The sequence below is a fragment of the Neopsephotus bourkii genome, unplaced genomic scaffold (genome assembly GCF_033783945.1).
Source record: "Neopsephotus bourkii isolate Nb327-2 ecotype Australia unplaced genomic scaffold, CSIRO-AGI_Nbou_v1 NB_491, whole genome shotgun sequence".
In the NCBI taxonomy this organism is placed as follows: domain Eukaryota; kingdom Metazoa; phylum Chordata; class Aves; order Psittaciformes; family Psittacidae; genus Neopsephotus; species Neopsephotus bourkii.
In genome coordinates, this window is record NW_026900992.1 from 56,965 (window position 1) to 74,238 (window position 17,274).

General features: G+C 59.5%; 2 protein-coding genes across 2 annotated transcripts; one reads left to right on the plus strand and one right to left on the minus strand.

Annotated features, from left to right (window-relative positions):
* The first annotated feature begins 204 nt into the window (after nucleotides 1–204).
* On the plus strand, nucleotides 205–2,892 carry MPEG1 (macrophage expressed 1). Its single transcript, XM_061350404.1, has one exon. The coding sequence runs from the start codon at nucleotides 215–217 to the stop codon at nucleotides 2,372–2,374; it is 2,160 nt and encodes a 719-aa protein (XP_061206388.1). The 5' UTR covers nucleotides 205–214; the 3' UTR covers nucleotides 2,375–2,892.
* A 776-nt stretch (nucleotides 2,893–3,668) lies between these two features.
* On the minus strand, nucleotides 3,669–12,904 carry DTX4 (deltex E3 ubiquitin ligase 4). The gene is made up of 9 exons (XM_061350428.1): nucleotides 12,568–12,904; nucleotides 8,965–9,688; nucleotides 8,072–8,133; nucleotides 7,793–7,954; nucleotides 7,613–7,674; nucleotides 7,163–7,315; nucleotides 6,295–6,456; nucleotides 5,869–5,958; nucleotides 3,669–5,481 (listed from the first exon to the last, which is right to left on the minus strand). The coding sequence occupies exons 1-9, from the start codon at nucleotides 12,776–12,778 to the stop codon at nucleotides 5,248–5,250; spliced, it is 1,860 nt and encodes a 619-aa protein (XP_061206412.1). The 5' UTR covers nucleotides 12,779–12,904; the 3' UTR covers nucleotides 3,669–5,247.
* Nucleotides 12,905–17,274: the final 4,370 nt, after the last annotated feature.

Here is a 17,274-nt window from a genome sequence, read left to right on the forward strand (position 1 = left end):
AGCAGCTTTCCTAGGGACAGGGAGCTTCCACAACAGGGAGGCTCTGGGCTCTGGGCACCTCTACGTGCTACTCCCCACCCACTTGATCAGTCCTCGGTTCTCACTTCTCCTTTCATTTGTTCAACCCCCAAAGGAGGAAACACCCACAGCTACAGCCCCAGCAGCTCATTTCCCCTTCCAGCCCCAGCGCCCAGACGTCTGTGCTGGCTCAGCCATGGGCTGGCTGCTGGTGGGGGTCCTGCTGGCCTCCATGTTGGTGGCTTTGGTGACAGGGGCTGAGCAGAGCCAGGAGCTGTCCCCCTCCACCAGGCTTCCGGAGTGCAAGAAGGCCCTGAAGCTCCCAGGTCTGGAAGTGCTGCCAGGGGGGGGCTGGGATAACCTCAGGAATTTGGATATGGGCAAAGTCATCAATCTGGGCTACTCACTGTGTAAGACCACAGAAGATGGATCTTACATCATCCCAGATGAGGTCTTCACTATCCCTCGCAAGCAGAGCAACCTGGACATCAACTCTGAGATCATCGAGTCCTGGAAAGATTACCAAAGCATCACCTCTGCCTCCATCAACCTGGAGCTGTTCCTCTTCTCCTCCATCAATGGCAAGTTCTCCTATGACTTTCAGAGGACCAAGACCCACCAAGTGAAAGACCGTGCTGTCACCACCCGCGTGCAGGTCAGGAACCTGGTTTACACAGCCAAGGTCGACCCAGGGGCAGTCCTGGACGAAGGCTTCAAGAAGCAGCTGCTGACCATCGCCAGCCACCTGGAGAACAACCAGACGCACATGGCTGACTTTCTGGCTGAGGTGCTGGTGCTTAACTATGGCACCCACACCATCACGTCTGTGGATGCTGGAGCAAGCTTGGTGCAGGAGGATCAGATCAAGGCAACCTTCCTGAAGGACAGCTGGGCCAAACGGAGTGCGGTCACAGCCTCAGCCGGTGTGGCTTTCCACAGCATCATCAGTGTGAAAAGTGAGGAGTCCCTGAACATCAGCTCTGGCTTCACCAAGCAGTATCTGGAGAACCGCACCAGCTCCAGGGTAGAGAGCATTGGCGGGACCCCCTTTTACCCAGGCATCACCCTCAAGACCTGGCAGGAGGGAATTAGAAACCAGCTGGTGGCTCTCGACCGCTCAGGGCTGCCCCTGTACTTCGTCATCAAGCCCAGCACCCTGCCAGAGCTGCCATCCCCCACAGTAAAGAAGCTGGCCAGGCATGTGGAGATGGCCATCCGCCGCTACTACACCTTCAACACCTACCCGGGCTGCACCGATGCCACCTCACCCAACTTCAACTTCCATGCCAACATCGATGATGGCTCCTGCAAGGGTGCCATGACCAACTTCAGCTTCGGGGGAGTCTTCCAGGAGTGCACGGGGCTGGCCGGCCCTGACACCAACATGCTCTGCCAGGGGCTGGAGCAGAAGAACCCCCTCACTGGGGCATTCTCCTGCCCCACCACCTACACTGCAGTGCTGCTGGCCATGCAGGAGCAGGAGGAAGGTCACAGCCACCTGGAGTGCCACAAAAAGTGCACCCTGGGCATCTTCTGCCACCGCAAGTGCCAGGATGTCTTCTGGCTCTCCCGGGTGCAATTCAGTGCCTACTGGTGTGCTGCGAGCAGGACAATGGCCCCAGGATTGGGATACCTCTTTGGAGGGCTGTTCAGCAGCCAGAGCGTCAACCCCATCACTGGTGCCCAATCCTGCCCCTTGGGGTACTTCCCACTGAAGCTCTTTGATGAACTTATGGTGTGCGTGAGCCAGGATTACGAGGGGGGTAGCCAGTATGCAGTGCCCTTTGGGGGTTTCTTTAGCTGCCAGGCAGGGAACCCCTGGGCAAGGCAGCACCAGGGCACTACCAAGGACCTCCATGCCAAGAAATGCCCTCCAGGCTTCAGCCAGCACTTGGCACTCATCAGCAATAGCTGCCAGGTGGAATACTGCGTCCAGGCTGGAATCCTCACAGGGGGCTCACTGCCACCTGCCCGCCTGCCCCCCTTCACCCGGCCCCCCAGCAGCCCGCCAGCCATTGACACCGTGCTGGTGAGCAGCGTGGACGGGGGCAGCGCCTGGGTCAGGGATGGGCAGAGCCACGTGTGGCGGCCAGTCCAGCCACAAGAAATCCAGCACGCAACAGAGACGGTGAGGGGCCGGGGGCTGTCAGGGGGCGAGGTGGCCGGCATCGCTGCAGCAGTGCTGGCGGGGCTGGCCACCATCCTGGCGATGGTCTGCTACAGCCGCTGGAGGTACAAGGCAAAGGGATACCGTGCAGTGGGCGAAGGGGACAGCCCTGCTGCAAGCCTGGAGGACAGGAATGTGCTCGCTGTGGGTAAGGGATACCAGCAACAGCCAGAGGGGCTGTTGGCATGACTGCTATCTCCCCATCCCATGTCCCCATCCCATGTCCCCTCCCATCCCAACTGTCCCCCAAACCCAGGCCAAGCCCCCTACACAGCACCCCTTCCACAGGCAAAGCTGTGCAGCACCAGCAGCCCACAGGAGCTGAGGGTCCCTGTCCCCACAGAGAGCCCAGGCTCACCTGTCCATGGGGTAACACATGCTCCTGCCCTCCAGATCCCCAAGCTCCAGCGTCAAGCTCCTGAGAGATTCCATGGCCCTTCAGACCTGTCCCCAGCTGACCTCAGAGGCCAAGTCCCAGGGTCAACCCGTGACCAGCACACACCATGACATCCCTCCACCAGGCCCTGCATCTCCATGACTGCATCTTCCCCTTCCAACCAGTCCTGGGGCTCTGCCGTTTCAGAGATGAAATGAGCTTCCCCTCCACTGCAGCCATGCCCCAGCTGTGCCCCCATCTCAAAACCAGAAAAAGGGGACCCAGTGTCCCCTTCAACAAGCTGCTCAGGACATTGGGGTTCCCAGGGAAATAGAAACCCTCAGGCTGGCCCCAAAAAGCCAGTGGCAGCAGCACAACCCTCCCTTCTTCCACACACAGAACACCAGCAGTGCATGGGCACATCCTGCTCCTTGTAAAAACCGGGTCAGGATGCGTGCAGGAGCCTGACTCCTGGCAAGAAGAGCCCCAGCCCCGCAGAGAGCCCCCGGGACCTGCAGCACGCAGGGCCAGCACTGACGGCAGGGGCAGCACTTGCCTGCGGGACAGGAGGGAGCAGGGCGACCTCATGGAGACACGCGCGGCATTGGGCACCGACCTCTGCCTGCTGCAGGGGAGGGCAGCCCCTGTCTCCATGTATATCTATCAGGATAGATATACACACACGCGCGGAGGCACGGATCAGTTTTATTTCAGCCAGAAACTGGAGGGAACACAGCATTAAAAAAGGGGGAAAAAAGTCACGTTGTGAAGAGTCTGTGTGATGGTGACAGCGCGGGCGAGGGGGGCTCCCCAGGCCATGGGAGGGTTTTGCATAGCTCCAGCCACGAGTTCTCTGCAGGGGGGAAGTCCAGGGCTGCGGTGGAGGAGGAAGGGCACTGCTGCAGCTCCTCCAGCTGCAGAGCCGCCCGAAACGGGGTTTTCCTGCGGAAAGAGGGTTTCTCCCTTGAGGTAGAAAATACCATCCCATGCTAATGAAGGCTGGGGGCAGCCCCATGCAAAGGGGCATCAGGGGACGGCCCTCCCTGCCGTGCCCCCTCGCTCACCTGGCCACACAGACGACGGACAGAAGACAACAGAGAGGCCAGGCCGTGCAGGGACAGCGAGCATCCCCGCCATCCGCTTTATTGACCCCCAGCCCTCGCTCCGTGGGGCGGCTGGCGGGGGCCAACGCACCCCCAGGCAGGGGAGAGTTAAAACAGCCACGACAACAGAACGATGCACAGCAGGACAGCCCCCCCCCCCCCCCCGCAGCTTTGTCCCCAGGGACAGGGGGGTGAGGCGACCCCCCAGGAAAACCAGGAGGGGAATGCAACAAAATGGGCAAGGAAGCCCCAAAGCCCTGGGAGCAGCAGTGCAGGACTGGGGTCAGCACGGGCAGTGGTTGGGACTGCCTCCCGCTCCACTCTCTAACCCCAGGGCCTTGTGGGACAGGGACATGAACATCGTCAACCCCACCGATAGGGAGTGCCCCACAGGACTCCCAGAACTGCCAGCACCTCCCCAGCACCCTCTCACAGGTGGCTCTGAGAGGCCCTATGAAGTGGCCAGGGCCTGGCAGGAACGCCAAGATGCCCATGGAACAGCCCATCACCCATAATGTCCTCCCATGCCACCCTCCCTGGCCCCAGCCCAAAACCAGTGACAATTAACTACTGGCTGCCTCCTCCCTCAGGGGTCTCTGGGGATGGGCCTGGGACCTAGCAGGAAGGGGAAATGATTCCCACCTGCGCCTGGCCCCATGGGGACCCACAGGTGACAGCCCCACCATGGGGCACAGACCCTCTTTGGGGTGGGGGTCTCCACAGTAGGGGAGCAGTGCTGCCCCTGTCCCCTCACCACCCCAAGTGCCACCAAGCCTGGCCACAGCATCGCATTCTCCCCCCCAGGCAACCTCACAGAATGCCATCACCTATATGTACATATATACGAAAACCCCCAAACACGAGGTATATAAAAATTCACCGCGGGGATTCCCCCATACGAACAGTTCAAGGAACCCACTAAAGGGAGGGCAGGAGATGGGCCAGGAAGCATGCGTGTGTCCCCCCCGCCCTTCCCTCCCTGGCACAGGACGGGAGCAGCCCAGACAAGGGAACCCTGCAGGGCACAGCTCAGACACAGCCAAGAGAACAGGGCACAGGGCTAGGGGCCAGCCAGAGCAGACCGGGGCCCCCAACCTCCATGGACACAGGAGACCAGTGGGGAGGTACCGGACAGGACAAATGAACAAACAGATGGCTGAGGGAAGAGGCAGAGCAAGGGGGACTCCCATGGCCCCGCTCCCACCCCAGGCCAGGTCCCAACTCCAGATGGATGTCAGGGGCATGAAGCCAGGCTCAGACCATCCATGGACGAGAGGGGAATCTGGCACCCCCCAAGCCCCTGGCACAGCAGCAGTGGGACAGGACACCAGGCAGAGGGGATGGCAGGGCCAGCGTGAAGCCCTGCAGCTCTGCAGGGCAAGGCTTTCCCACAGGAGCAAACGGGATGTCCAAAAGGACCTTCTCTCAGATTCCCAGCCAGTCTACAGATGCTCTCACTGGGTGGGTGCCACTAGGAGCAGGGGTTCAAGGTGCTCCCTGCAAAGCACACAGGTGGGTTTCCCCAGCAGGTTTATCCTTGGGAGTGGCACAGGTGTCCCTTCCCTGGCCTCACTGCTGCAGTCTCAGTCCTTCTCCTGTGCCAGGCTCTCCTCCGTGATGCCCTGGGCCGCAAGCTCAGCCAGGACATTGTCCAGGTAGTTGATGTCGGGGTAGCCGTGGCCAGTGAGGTTGGAGCCAAACTCTGTCTTGTGGTGGATCTCGTTCCAGATCACTGTGTCTGACTCGCCTGTGGTGCTGGAGGTCCCAATGGCAAAGATCAAGCGCCGGTCCCAGGCTACCAGCAGCAACTTCAGTACCTGTGGAGCGGAGAGCTGGGGCAGGCAGCAAGGCAAACCCTGGAGGGAGAGCTCAGTTCTGCTCAGGGCACGCCTGATCATCCCAGTACACCCCGGCGACATGAGCAACCCACAGCCAAGCCCTCCAGGGAACCTGGGATCCCAGCACAGGGTCCTAACACAACCAGAATAGTGGACCAGGCTGCAGAGCTCCCCCAGTGCATAGGAACATCACTGGGCTCCTGCAGAGCATGATGGGTGGGCTGTGGGGAAACCCTCCACCCAAATTTGCCTACATAAACTGTACCTGCTTTTCCCCATGCTCCAAGTAGCTGCTTGCTCCCTCTCCCCCTCAATACACCCTTGAGTGTGCCCTGGCTGGCTCGGGCCACCCTGGTTGCCCTTTACCTTCCTGCCCTTCTCGCTGTCCGGCAGGTAGCAGTGCCGCGGGAAGCCACGGGCGGTGAAGCTCTTCCCAGGGTTTGGGTGCTCCGGTCCCTGCAGTGTGTGGATTGGAAGAACAAAATCCTTTTGAAGCTCTGAGGGATGCTCTGGACACAAGGTAACCCCCAGCCTCTGTGGATGCAGAACTGCTTGCTTCTGTGCTGGGTGGACATGATCCAGCACAGTGACCCTAAACTCTACCGCCTGCGCCCCTGCCACTTAAGCAGACAGGGCCAGTGCTTCCATGCAGACGTACACACAACATCCTTATGGACATGCAGCTCCTGACACATTACTGAACCCAGAGCCCCAAGCCAAGGCATGACAAGGGCCACCAGTTCCCACAGAGGACCATACACATACTCCACTGGGCATGGGGCTGGCTCGCACCTGCACCCCTGGGGGAATGTTGTAGATGATGCGGATGGTTTTGCAGTCAGAGTGGCCAGGCAGCGCATGAGGGATAATGTGATACTCCATCTTCCCTGGGGGCTGTGTCCCCGTCTTCACCCCGTAGATGGTTTTGCAGGTGGGACACTGCAGGCTTCCATCCTGAGAGAAGAAGGGAACATAATGAAACCAGGATCTCCCAGCAATGAGCCAGACTGGACATGTCATCCCTGAGCAGCGCAGGCTGATGGTTTCCTCATGAAATCAGTAATTTCAAAAGCACTTGGGATGCAGGAGTAGGGCCTGGAGAAATTTGCTACAATGACCTGACTTCAACCAAACCCCCAAGGTCTGTGTTCCTCTTCCTCACCAGCTTGACAGCCCTTGCTACTTTCCCCACCTCTGCCTTGGGTTTTTTACATTTTTATTTCAAAGAGGAAAATATAGCAAATGTTTCAATTTCCTCAAGCCATGTGAAACGCATTAACACATTTTCCTCAGGACTTCAAGCACAACAGCTCATTTTCCTAAGGCCTTTGAGCACAGGGGGGCTCAGGAAAACCCAGCACTTGCTGGAAAAGCACTGCCTGGCACCAGACACCAGGTAGCTCTGCTCAAACACACAGGGATCAAAGTTCACTAAGCACGGGAGGAAAGCAGGGATGCAAAACTGGGCACAGCGGGAGAAAAACACCCGCACGAGCCTGGTTTGTGACTGAACAGTTCTGCAGTCCTGCTGCTGCTAAAAATTAAACTCCCTATCAGAGCAGGGAGGCCTGGGCCCTCCAGCACACCAGGATTTGAGCGCTGTCCTGCTGAGGGCAGGTGGACCTCAACACAGTCACGGAGCAGGGCCACAGTCTCACACCTTGTTGCCATTGTTGTACATGGCGACCAGGCAGTGGAGGTGGAAGACATGGCCACATTTCACCAGCTTCCCCACCAGGTCAGGCTTGATGGCTGTCTGGGGTCCCTTGTAGCCAGAGGGTGCGGAGAGGCGCTCCATGCAGATGGTGCAGTCCTGCATGGAAGAGGAGGAGAAGGGTCAGAAGGATGGATGTAGCCAGAGCCTCTCCAAGGCCATGGGGCTGGTGAGCTGCCCAGCTCTTGCCCAGGGACCAGCCCCCCTCCCTGGGCGGCTGCAGGGGCTGGCCAACTTGCGTGTGGCACAGAGATCCTCTCTGGATGGGGGCAGGGCAGAGCCACAAGGGGCAGTGGGAGGCCACTGCATGGCACGGAGGCGTCACCCATGTCTCCAGTCGCCACTCCCAGGTCAGAGAACCCCAGGACAGCCCAGCACAGCCCCTGCTGCTCGCACCTCATCCGGCGGGTGCCGCACCTTCTGCAGGTATTTTTTCAGTACTTCCTCTGGAGTTTTACCTGCGGGAGAGCAAGAGTCAGAGGAACTGGATGGCAGCATGCTGGAAACCCACTCTGGGAGCAGCAGGAGGGGACAGGGGAACCAGGTAGGGAAGCCAAGTGGAAAAGCTCCTCTTACCCTTCTTGGCCTGTTTCTTGGTGGTCTTGCGGCAAGAGTGGGAGATGCCAGGGATGGACTGGATCTCGCTCTTGCTGACAGGAGGGGGGTGCAGTACCAGCTTGGGGGGCCGCGTCAGGCAGACGGGTAGCCCGGCTGCACTCATTAGGATCCCTGTGATCCCTGGGCGAAACGGCACTGATCACCCAGCAGCACCCAGAAGCCCAGATGTTCCCCCAGAAAACAGCCAGCTGGGGCTGACTTCCCCCTGGGGAGGGGGATCAGTCACCCCACCCTCACCTGCCAGTGCTGGGTTGACGGGGCTAGAGCCTGTGAGGTTCTTCACAGGGACGGTGGGGACCCTACAAAGAGCCAGCAGAGAGCACGTCAGGGCTGGCAGCAGGCACCCACAGCCCCACAGGCCCCAGGGCCAGACAATAGTTGCCTGAGCAACTGAACAGGCTGGAAATAGAAAATCCCCCAATGGGGCGACATGCCCCCCTGCCCCACCGCCGCCTTTTCTCACTCTTTAGAAACCCTGCCTGCGCCTCCATTCACAGCCCCTTTTTGTCACTGCTCCCTGGGCCTGTCTGTTGGTTTTTAACTCTTTTCTCCTATGGCCACATTGCTGCCACAGCTCTTTCTCCCCTCCCCTTAGGGCTCTCTTCCATGGGAAAGTTTCCCAGGTCAGGAGTGGAGGGAAGGGGGAGGATGGAGAGGGAGAGGAAAGGGGGCAGGCTGTGACAGAAGGCTCATGGCAGAGCCATGACAAAGGAGAGAAACAGGCTCATTAAATGCCCACTCCCTCGAAAAAAATGTCTTCAGAGGGTGGGGGTCTGGAGGGACCCCTTCTCTGAATGGCTTTTCTTTGGGCCTTTTGCAGTCCCCCACTCATCCCCTGCCACCGAGAGAAAGAGCAGCCTCAACCTACTCATTGAGATGCAGAAGCCACCCCATCCCTGCTTCAGTCCCCAGGCACCAGTGTGGAAAGCGAGGGGCCCAGCAAAGCTCTCTGCCCACAGGAGGTTGAAGACCATGAGATCTCCTACCAGGCTCGGGGGCAATCGCACCCCTGCAGCGGGGAGCCCCCAGGGGCTGCTGCCCCTCTGTGCCCCAGGGAAAAAACAACCCAAACCCCATACTGACCCTGCTCTCCCCCAGCTACCCTCTGGCTCACACGTGGCAGGACTCACCCAGAGGCAATGAGGACACGGGACTGGGCAATGGCCAGGCGCTGGAGGTGGCTGCGGTTCAGGGTGCTGAGGCCAGGGCGGGAAGCTTTGCTGCTGCCCGCGCCAGGGGGGCTGGCGGTGGCGCTGGCTGAGCTCAAGGCCGGCGTGCTGGCTGCCTGCCGCCGGCTGCCTTGGGCTGCCAGCGGCTTCAGTGAGCCACGCACCGCAGCCACGCTGTCGGGTGCCTTGGCCCCCGGGGCTGGCACTGCTGCTTTGGAGGTGGCGGGTGGCACAGGGGGGACTTTGCGGGTCTGCAGGGTGGCAGTGCCAGAGCCAGCAGCTGACACAGTGGCTTTGACACTCATGACCAGGAGACACTGGGGACAGGCACAGGCTGGAACTGGGGGGGCTGCCGCCGCACCAGGGCTGGCCGGCCAGGACTGTGACTTGGGCAGGGTGCCTGAGACCAGAGGATAGACCATGTCAAGGCGGCGGCGAACACGGCGCTTGCGCTGGGTCTGACGGTTTATCTGGCCCATGGTGGCAAAGTCGATGACATAGCAGAAGCCAATGGCACTCAGGTCCACCCAAGGGTGCTGCTTCTCGTAGGCACGCTGGATGGTGATACCCACATCCATGTCGTAGGGCGTCCACGTCCCACTGTCATTCTCCCACTCCCAGACAACTCCCTTGCCTGGCGCTGAAGATGGGTCATAGTAGCTGCGCCGGACAGGTCGGATAGTGCCTGAGGGAGGGTGAGAGATGTTGTCAGGCTCTGGCGCCAGCATCCACCTGCAGGCAGGGAGCAAAACCACCCCAACCTGCCCTGCCAGTGTTGTTCCACAGGGGGACAGGACAGTTTTCTGGCTTCCTGCCTCAGCCACTGTCTCCACCCTGCCAGGGGACTGCTGTGCCTTGGTGTAGCCACACTGCTGCCTGCAAAGTGCCCTGCCACTGCCACACCTGAAAGGCCAGGGAGCCCAATGGCTGTATAACACATAGCACTGGGGTGCACCCAGTGAGGGAAGGCCAGATTTCACGCCATTGGTCTACTGTGGCAGCTGCCCTCCTAGCCCCAGCCCTGATGGGGAAACAGAACCACACACTTGGCTAATCCAACCTGTTCCCAGGGCCCTCCATGGGAGCCTGATGAAGCCAGGCATGTAGGCAGCAGACTCCTGCAGTGCCTGCCATGTCCCATCTCCCTCCCAGGTCCAGAGCAGGAGGGGTAATAAAAGATTTAAGGAGCAGCTCTGAGCCTTGCAATGGTGAATGTGGCCAGGCTCAAGCCTTGGGGTCCCATCCTGAGCATGCCTCTGGTGCCCAGAATTGTTTGGTTAATGGGTGGGATGAGCTCATGAGCATCATTGCCTCCACACTCACGCAAACCCCCATGGCTCAGCCCCACTGCCAGCAGCAGGAACAAGAAGGCTCAAAGAGAAGAAATACTAAGCCGCCTGCTTCAGCTTTACACCACGTGTCTCGCACAGCCTGCAAGAATTTCAGTCCTTTTCTACCCCCACCTCTCCAGCGGGAGCAGTCACCACCACCTGCCCCAATACAAGAACACATTCCAAGAAAAGGTGGGCTAAAAAGGAAAAAAAAAAAAAAAAAAAAAAAAAGCTGTTTATTGGCACTAATTACATTAGCACCCTGCTATGGAGAATGGGGCGCAGCTGCACCCCAGGGAAGCCAGACCACTGTTCCTGTCCTGCCACGGGACAGCCGGGGCAGAAGAGCTGCTGGCACTGGCGGCACAAAGAGGGCCGGAGGGGAGCGGGACGGTAATTTATCCTAATCCAGCATGAGGCGAGAAGGGCGGCAGCAGCGGCATGTGGCATCTGTCGGTCCCCGGGCGGTGGTGTGGGAATGCCAGGCGTCCCCCCAGACCAGCGTGGCCAGCCGGCCTCCCATTCAGCACGGGAAGAAAAGGGACAATAGCTATTCAGGCCCTGCCAGGGTCGCGACCCCCCCCAAATCAGAGCTGTTTAATGACCCAAAATACCAACATCCCCAGCAACCCAGGGAGACACAGAACAATCCCCCATTCAGGCCTCCTTCCTGGTGACAATAGCCCTCAGAAGCTGGCCCCCAGCCCTGCCGCAGAGTTCCCTCATCCCCACACCCCCCGGCAGGGGAGGGTCTCCACCAGCCCCCAGGGCTGCTGGGGGAAGCAGGACAAAGGAAAGTCTCCAGCACCCCACAGCACCCAACACCCCGCACCCCAGGGATGAGGAAACTGGCTGGTCCCCTCCCTGTGGCCATCATATGCTGGGGGACACAAATCCCCTGTGCCGATCTCTTCCCCATGGATGCCTGTGACCCACATCCAAGACCACATGTGCCCCATCACTTTGGAAGCCCTTCCAGACACCATACCCTGTGGACCCCCCCAGTGCCTGCTCATTTCCCCCACATACCAAATACCCCTTCACCTGTCCAAACCATCACCCTGGGGACCTCCCACCTGCCTATGCCTTAATTTGGCCCACAAGAATTGCATAGCACAGGGTCTTTGGGGTTGGCGGCAGCCCTAGGGTAGCACAGAGGCAGCTAGGCATGGTGGAGCGCAGCCTGGGCAGGGTCTGCAGAGGACAGGCTCCACACACAAAGGGGCTGTGGGGCAGGAAAGGAAAAGGCCACAATGTGCAACAGGGCTCAGGGAGGTGCAGCAGGGAGGAGGCCAGGTAACACGACCCCATATGGGACCAGGAATGAACAGGCAAGGCTGGGCAGCACACAATATGACAAGCACCTGGGGACCAGGCGGGACAGCATAACACAAGCTGGCAGCAGGTGATGCCAGGCAGCATGGGCTCAGGCAGCATCAGGCAGGGCTTGGCAGCAGCATGGTGCTGAATACTGAGAAGCAGAGCTGTGCTATTCCAGGGCAAGCTGCACAGGGCAGTGCAAGGCAAACCCAGGTGCCCTATGGGACCGGGCAGTGCAAACCAGGATCAAGCAGTGTAATGTAGTGCAGCACCCAGCAGCACAGTAAAGCCAGCAACATGAAGGCAGAGCGGGCGATGGGATGGAAGGGACGTAAAGCAAGGCAAGGCAAGGCACCAGAATGTGATACAGGACTGGGAAAGGCAGCGCAGTACAGCCCAGCTCCGGCTTAGGCAATGCAGTATGGGGCCCGGCAGCACAGCATTGTGCAACACCGTGCAAGGCAATCCCAGGTCAGGCAACGCCATACAATACCGGACCTGGCAGCAAAGCAACTCCACACCAACCAGTGCAATGCAACAAGGGCCCTGGGATGCAGAACGAATCCGGACCAATGGTGGCAGGCAGGAAAGCAGCTGACCGGGCAGGGCAGCGTGGGGCTGCCCGAGGGACCAGGGCGGGCAGCGCTGGCTGGGCCCGGTGGCGCGGTGCCGAGCAACTGCAGAGCGGTCAGCGCGATGCGGTGCAAGGTCCGGCCCCGCCGGGCCGGCACCGAACGGCGCAGCTCAAGTCCGAAGCCGGGAGCACCGTGCAGCCGAGAGCCGAGGGCAGTGCTGCGTCCCGGCCGCCGTCCAACGGCAAGGCCAGACCGGGGGCCCGGTGCAAAGTGCAGCCAGGTCGAGCGGCCAAACCAACGCGTGGGTAGCGCGGGAGGGCCCGGCCCGGGCGACTCACCCGTGTCCTGGCGGAACTGGTGCATGGACTGCAGGTCGATGATGTAGGGCGCCAGGCGGCTGTCGGCCTGGCCCAGCACCACGCTGCCGCCTGCCCGCGGCCCGGCGCGGGCCACAGCCTCGATGTGGTGGCTGACGGCCGGGCTGTAGGGCCGCCACCGCCCGTGCTCGTTCAGCCATTCCCACACCACCACGGCCGAGGCCAGCAGCATGGCTCCGCCACCGCGGCCGCTGCAGCCCGGCTCGCCGGCTCTCGCATGCTCGGCGCGGCGCAGGACGCTGCCCGCCCCCACCCCGGGGCCGGCTCCGGCGGGCGCGGAACGAGGGCCGCCCCTTGGCGCCGCAGCGGGGGGCGGGGCCAGCCCTGACGTAACCACGCCCGGCCCGGCCCGGCGGCGCCTCGCACCCGCCAGAGTGGGGGAGCGCGACCAGGAGGAACCATTCCCGGGGGGGGGTCCCGCGGCTCGGCCCCACGCACCCCGCGGACCTGGGAGCCCCTCGCGCGCGTCCCGCACCTCCCCGTGTCCCGGTGCCCCGACCCTGCAGTCCCCGGGTCCCCGGCGTCCCCCGCGCCCTGCCGGGGGTCCTGGTGCGCACCCGCCGCTGTGCGACAGCCCGTCACGCGCCCGACGCGGCGGACGTGGGGGCCGGACCCGCGTCGAGCCCCGCGACAGAGCCGCGGGTGCGAGCGCCTTGGCCGGCAGGGACGTGCCCCGGTAGCTGCCCGGGCCCAGCCCGTGGAGAACGGAACTGAGCTCACAGCCCAGGATCGACACGTGCCTCGCCGGGCACCCGGGCCGAACCCCAGCGCCCGCGACCGGGCTGCCGGGCACCGCTTGTGTTCCCCGGGAGGGGCTTCTGGGGAGTTAACGCGAGCTCCAGCCTCGTACGAGGCTGCAAATCCTTCGGGATGCTCCTGTGGCTTCCGTGCTGCCTCGCGACCCAGGGACTTCGCTGTGCAAACTGGGACCGATGCAGACAAGCTCCATCCCCCCGAGGTGTGCGCGGACACCTCTGCTTTACCGTGACTCCCTGGGAGCCGAGCAGTCAGCGCTGCCCCATTCCTGCAGCCCCAGAAAAGTTAACTCTGAGCTTGTTCTTGCACTGAGCCCCACAAGCAGCTTCCCAGAGCACCCCCGAGCAGCAGGATGTTGGCAACAGTAAGTGCTGGCTGGCATCATCTCACCTCATCTGGTGATCATCTTGCTCAGAGACACAAACCCATCTTCTTAGTTATTAAACGGAACAGCCATTACCTGGCTCGGGGAGAGCTGTACAATCGGCAGGCAGGTTCTCCAGCGCTGGCATATCCCCCATTCATGGTCAATGCCAGCTTAGAGGCCAGGACGTGGGTCCCACAGTGCTGCTGCTCGATGTTCCTGAGCTTTCAGTGCAGCTCCTCTCCTAGCAAACCTGTTTCCCAGGCGCTGCCAGCGGTGTTTGTGGTGAGAAACCATTAGGCAAGCTCTAAATAGAGGAAAAAAAGAAGGGAAGTTAAAAAGTGGGAAAGAAAAAGGTGGAGAGTAACTGCGGTGCTGCCGGCTGGCGGGCGCTGTGGTGAAAGAGGAGGAGGCAAACCACAGAAGTTCAAGCAAATCTTTCCTTCCAGCTTGTTCCCAGAGACATGCAGGGCTATGCTGGAAGTGTGCTTTCCTGTGAGAAGGGAGATGCCGGCTCTTCCCTGGAAGGCAGCGTGGCATTGGCAGTTTTCACCTGCTCCTTTAGGGCAGAGAGTGCAGCCAAAGCCACAACAGGGAAACCCAGGGAAATCCTTTCTGCTGACTCAGGATGGAGGAAAAGGTTTTCCTGCTATTAAAAAGGAAAGTGTTGGTGAACATCCCAGCACCGCTGGCTCAGGATCACAGTGTCAGGAGCCAGCACAATAATGCTGGTGCAGGATGGTGGAAGGGGCTGGGAGAGCTGGTGGGGCTGATGCAGCTGAACCTGCCTGCCCCTCATGCATGATGAATTTATCCTCTCCCAACAACCTAGCACCGATGGCAGCACCCAAGTATGGGCATGCCTGAGGCCAGGAAACTGCCTCAGTCACCTTGAAACCTTTCCAATCCCACAAAGGGTGCCCAACACAACCACATGTTAAGCCCAAAGATTTTTTTTTTTTAATTAAACACATCTGTGGGTTTGTTTTGGTGGTTTGGTAGCTCCTTCCCCCTGCAATTAGGGAGCACACACACCCCCCTTCCCCATTGCGACCAGCACTGTGAATCATAGAATCATAGAATAGTTAGGGTTGGAAAGGACCTTAAGATCATCCAGTTCCAAACCCCCTGCCATGGGCAGGGACACCTCGCTTTAAACCGTATCACCCAAGGCCTCCTCCAACCTGGCCTTGAACACTGCCAGGGATGGAGCATTCACAACCTCCCTGGGCACCCATTCCAGTGCCTCACCACCCTCACAGGAAAGAATTTCCTCCTTAGATCCAATCTAAACTTCCCCTGTTTCAGTTTGAACCCATCACCCCTTGTCCTGTCACTGCAGTCCCTAATGAAGAGTCCCTCCCCAGCATCCCTATAGGCCCCCTTCAGATACTGGAAGCTGCTCTGAGGTCTCCACGCAGCCTTCTCTTCTCCAGGCTGAACAGCCCCAGCTTTCTCAGCCTATCTCCATACAGGAGCTGCTCCAGTCCCCTGATCATTCTCGTGGCCTCCTCTGGACTTGTTCCAACAGATCCATGTCCTTTTTATGTTAAGGACACCAGAACTGCACACAGTGCTCCAGGGGAGGTCTCACAAGGGCAGAGCAGAGGGGCAGGATCAGCTCCTTGGACCTGCTGGTCACGCTCCTTTGGATGCAGCCCAGGATAGGGTTGGTTTCTGGACTCAAGCGCACACTGAACCCGGCTCATGTTCATTTTCTCATGGACCAGCACCCCCAAGTCCTTCTCCTTGGGTTGCTCTGAATCTCTTCTCTGCCCAGCCTGTAGCTGTGCCTGGGATTGCTCCGACCCAGGTGTAGGACCTTGCACTTGGCATGGTTCAACTTCATGAGGTTGGCATCAGCCCAGCTCACAAGCGTGTCAAGGTCCCTCTGGATGGCATTCCTTCCCTCCAGCGGATCAACCGAACCACACAGCTTGGTGTCATCAGCAAACTTGCTGAGGGTGCACTCAATCCCACTGTCCATGTCAGCGACGAAGATGTTAAACAAGACCGGTCCCAACCCTGATCCCTGAGGGACACCACTCGTTACTGGTCTCCAGCCGGACATTGAGCCATTGACCACAACTCTTTGTGTGCCGCCGTCCAGCCAGTTCTTTATCCACCGAGTGGTCCATCCATCAAATTGATGTCTCTCCAATTTAGAGACAAGGATGTCGTGTGGGACAGTGTCGAACACTTTACCCAAGTCCAGGTAGATGACTTCAACTGCTCTACCCCTGTCCATCAGTTCTGTAGCCCCATCATAAAAGGCCACCAAATTGGTCAGGCAGGATTTCCCCTTGGTGAAGCCATGCTGGCTGTCACCAAGCACCTTGTTGATTTTCATGTGCCTTAGCATGCCTTCCAGGAGAATCTGCTCCAAGATGTTGCCAGGCACAGAGGTGAGACTGACTGGTCTGTAATTCCCCGGGTCATCCATTTTCCCCTTCATGAAAATGGGGGTTATATTTCCCGTATTCCAGTTGTTGGGAACTTCACCTGACTGCCATGATTTTTCAAATATGATGGCCAGCGGCTTAGCAACTTCATTTGCCAGCTCCTTCAGGACCCACAGGTGGATTCCATCAGGACCCATGGACTTGTGCATGTTCAGATTTTTAAGATGGTCTCAAACCAGTTCCTCTCCTACAGTGGGCCCAAGGTCTTCATTCTCAATCCTTTATCTCTTCCCAAAGCACAATCTCAGATGGCTTTTTGGTGGGCATTTAGTTTACAGGAGGCCATTCAGGGTCCTCGGTAGCTTTAGCCATGTGGGTACGACTGTGCTCCCCTTAAGCTCTTTGTATCTGTTTCTAAAATCAACAGCTTCAGTCACCTCACCCAGATCAACTTCAGCACGCAGCAACAGAAGCCCAAAGGGCCTCCCAGCAGCAAGAGAGCTTGGCCATCAGGTGCCCCCATTCTCACCAGTGAGTCCACCTGTGGTCCCCTTTGGACATCACCACATCCTTGCTGCATGGTGGGGGCTTGCTGGAAGGGAGAGCTCCAGAGCCTCTCACTCAGCCAGAGGTGCAGGCCTGGCCTATGGCTTGTGTTCTTATATTGTTCCTTTGTATCGGGGCCGTTTTAAAGCATTGCAGGTGCTCTGCAAACAGACACACCTAGTGTTGCCAGCAAGGAAGGAATGAGTGAGGCTGCAAAAGTGGCAGTGGTGCTGCTGAGCACAGCCCCAGGAAGCCCCTGGAGCAACATCATTGACTTTCAATCCCCATCGACTTTCAATCCCCATCCACCTCCAAGCCTCAGTGCTGTTCTGACTCCCAGAGTGTGGCAGCAGTGCCCAAGCTGAGCTCATGGCACTGCCAGCTCCAGGTCAGGAGGATCGAGTTGCTGGAATCTGCTTCCAGGGAACGTGAAGGTCACCTCGCACCCAGGCAACTGCCAAAGGAGAAAAGGGGTCTCCCCTCACTACAGGAGACCTTGAGGTGCTGGAGCGGGGCCAGAGAAGGGCAATGGAGCTGGTGCAGGGCCTGGAACCCAAGTGTGATGGGGAAGGGCTGAGGGACCTGGGGGGTTCAGATGGA

Excerpts from the sequence above, each read along its gene's own strand:
- MPEG1 (XM_061350404.1), top strand. The coding sequence starts at position 215 with ATGGGCTGGCTGCTGGTGGGGGTCCTGCTGGCCTCCATGTTGGTGGCT.
- DTX4 (XM_061350428.1), bottom strand. The coding sequence starts at position 12,778 with ATGCTGCTGGCCTCGGCCGTGGTGGTGTGGGAATGGCTGAACGAGCAC. Across the intron at positions 9,689-12,567 it reads CCAGTTCCGCCAGGACACGG|GCACTATCCGACCTGTCCGG; the intron begins GTGAGTCGCCCG and ends ACCCTCCCTCAG. Across the intron at positions 7,675-7,792 it reads CAAGAAACAGGCCAAGAAGG|GTAAAACTCCAGAGGAAGTA; the intron begins GTAAGAGGAGCT and ends GCTCTCCCGCAG.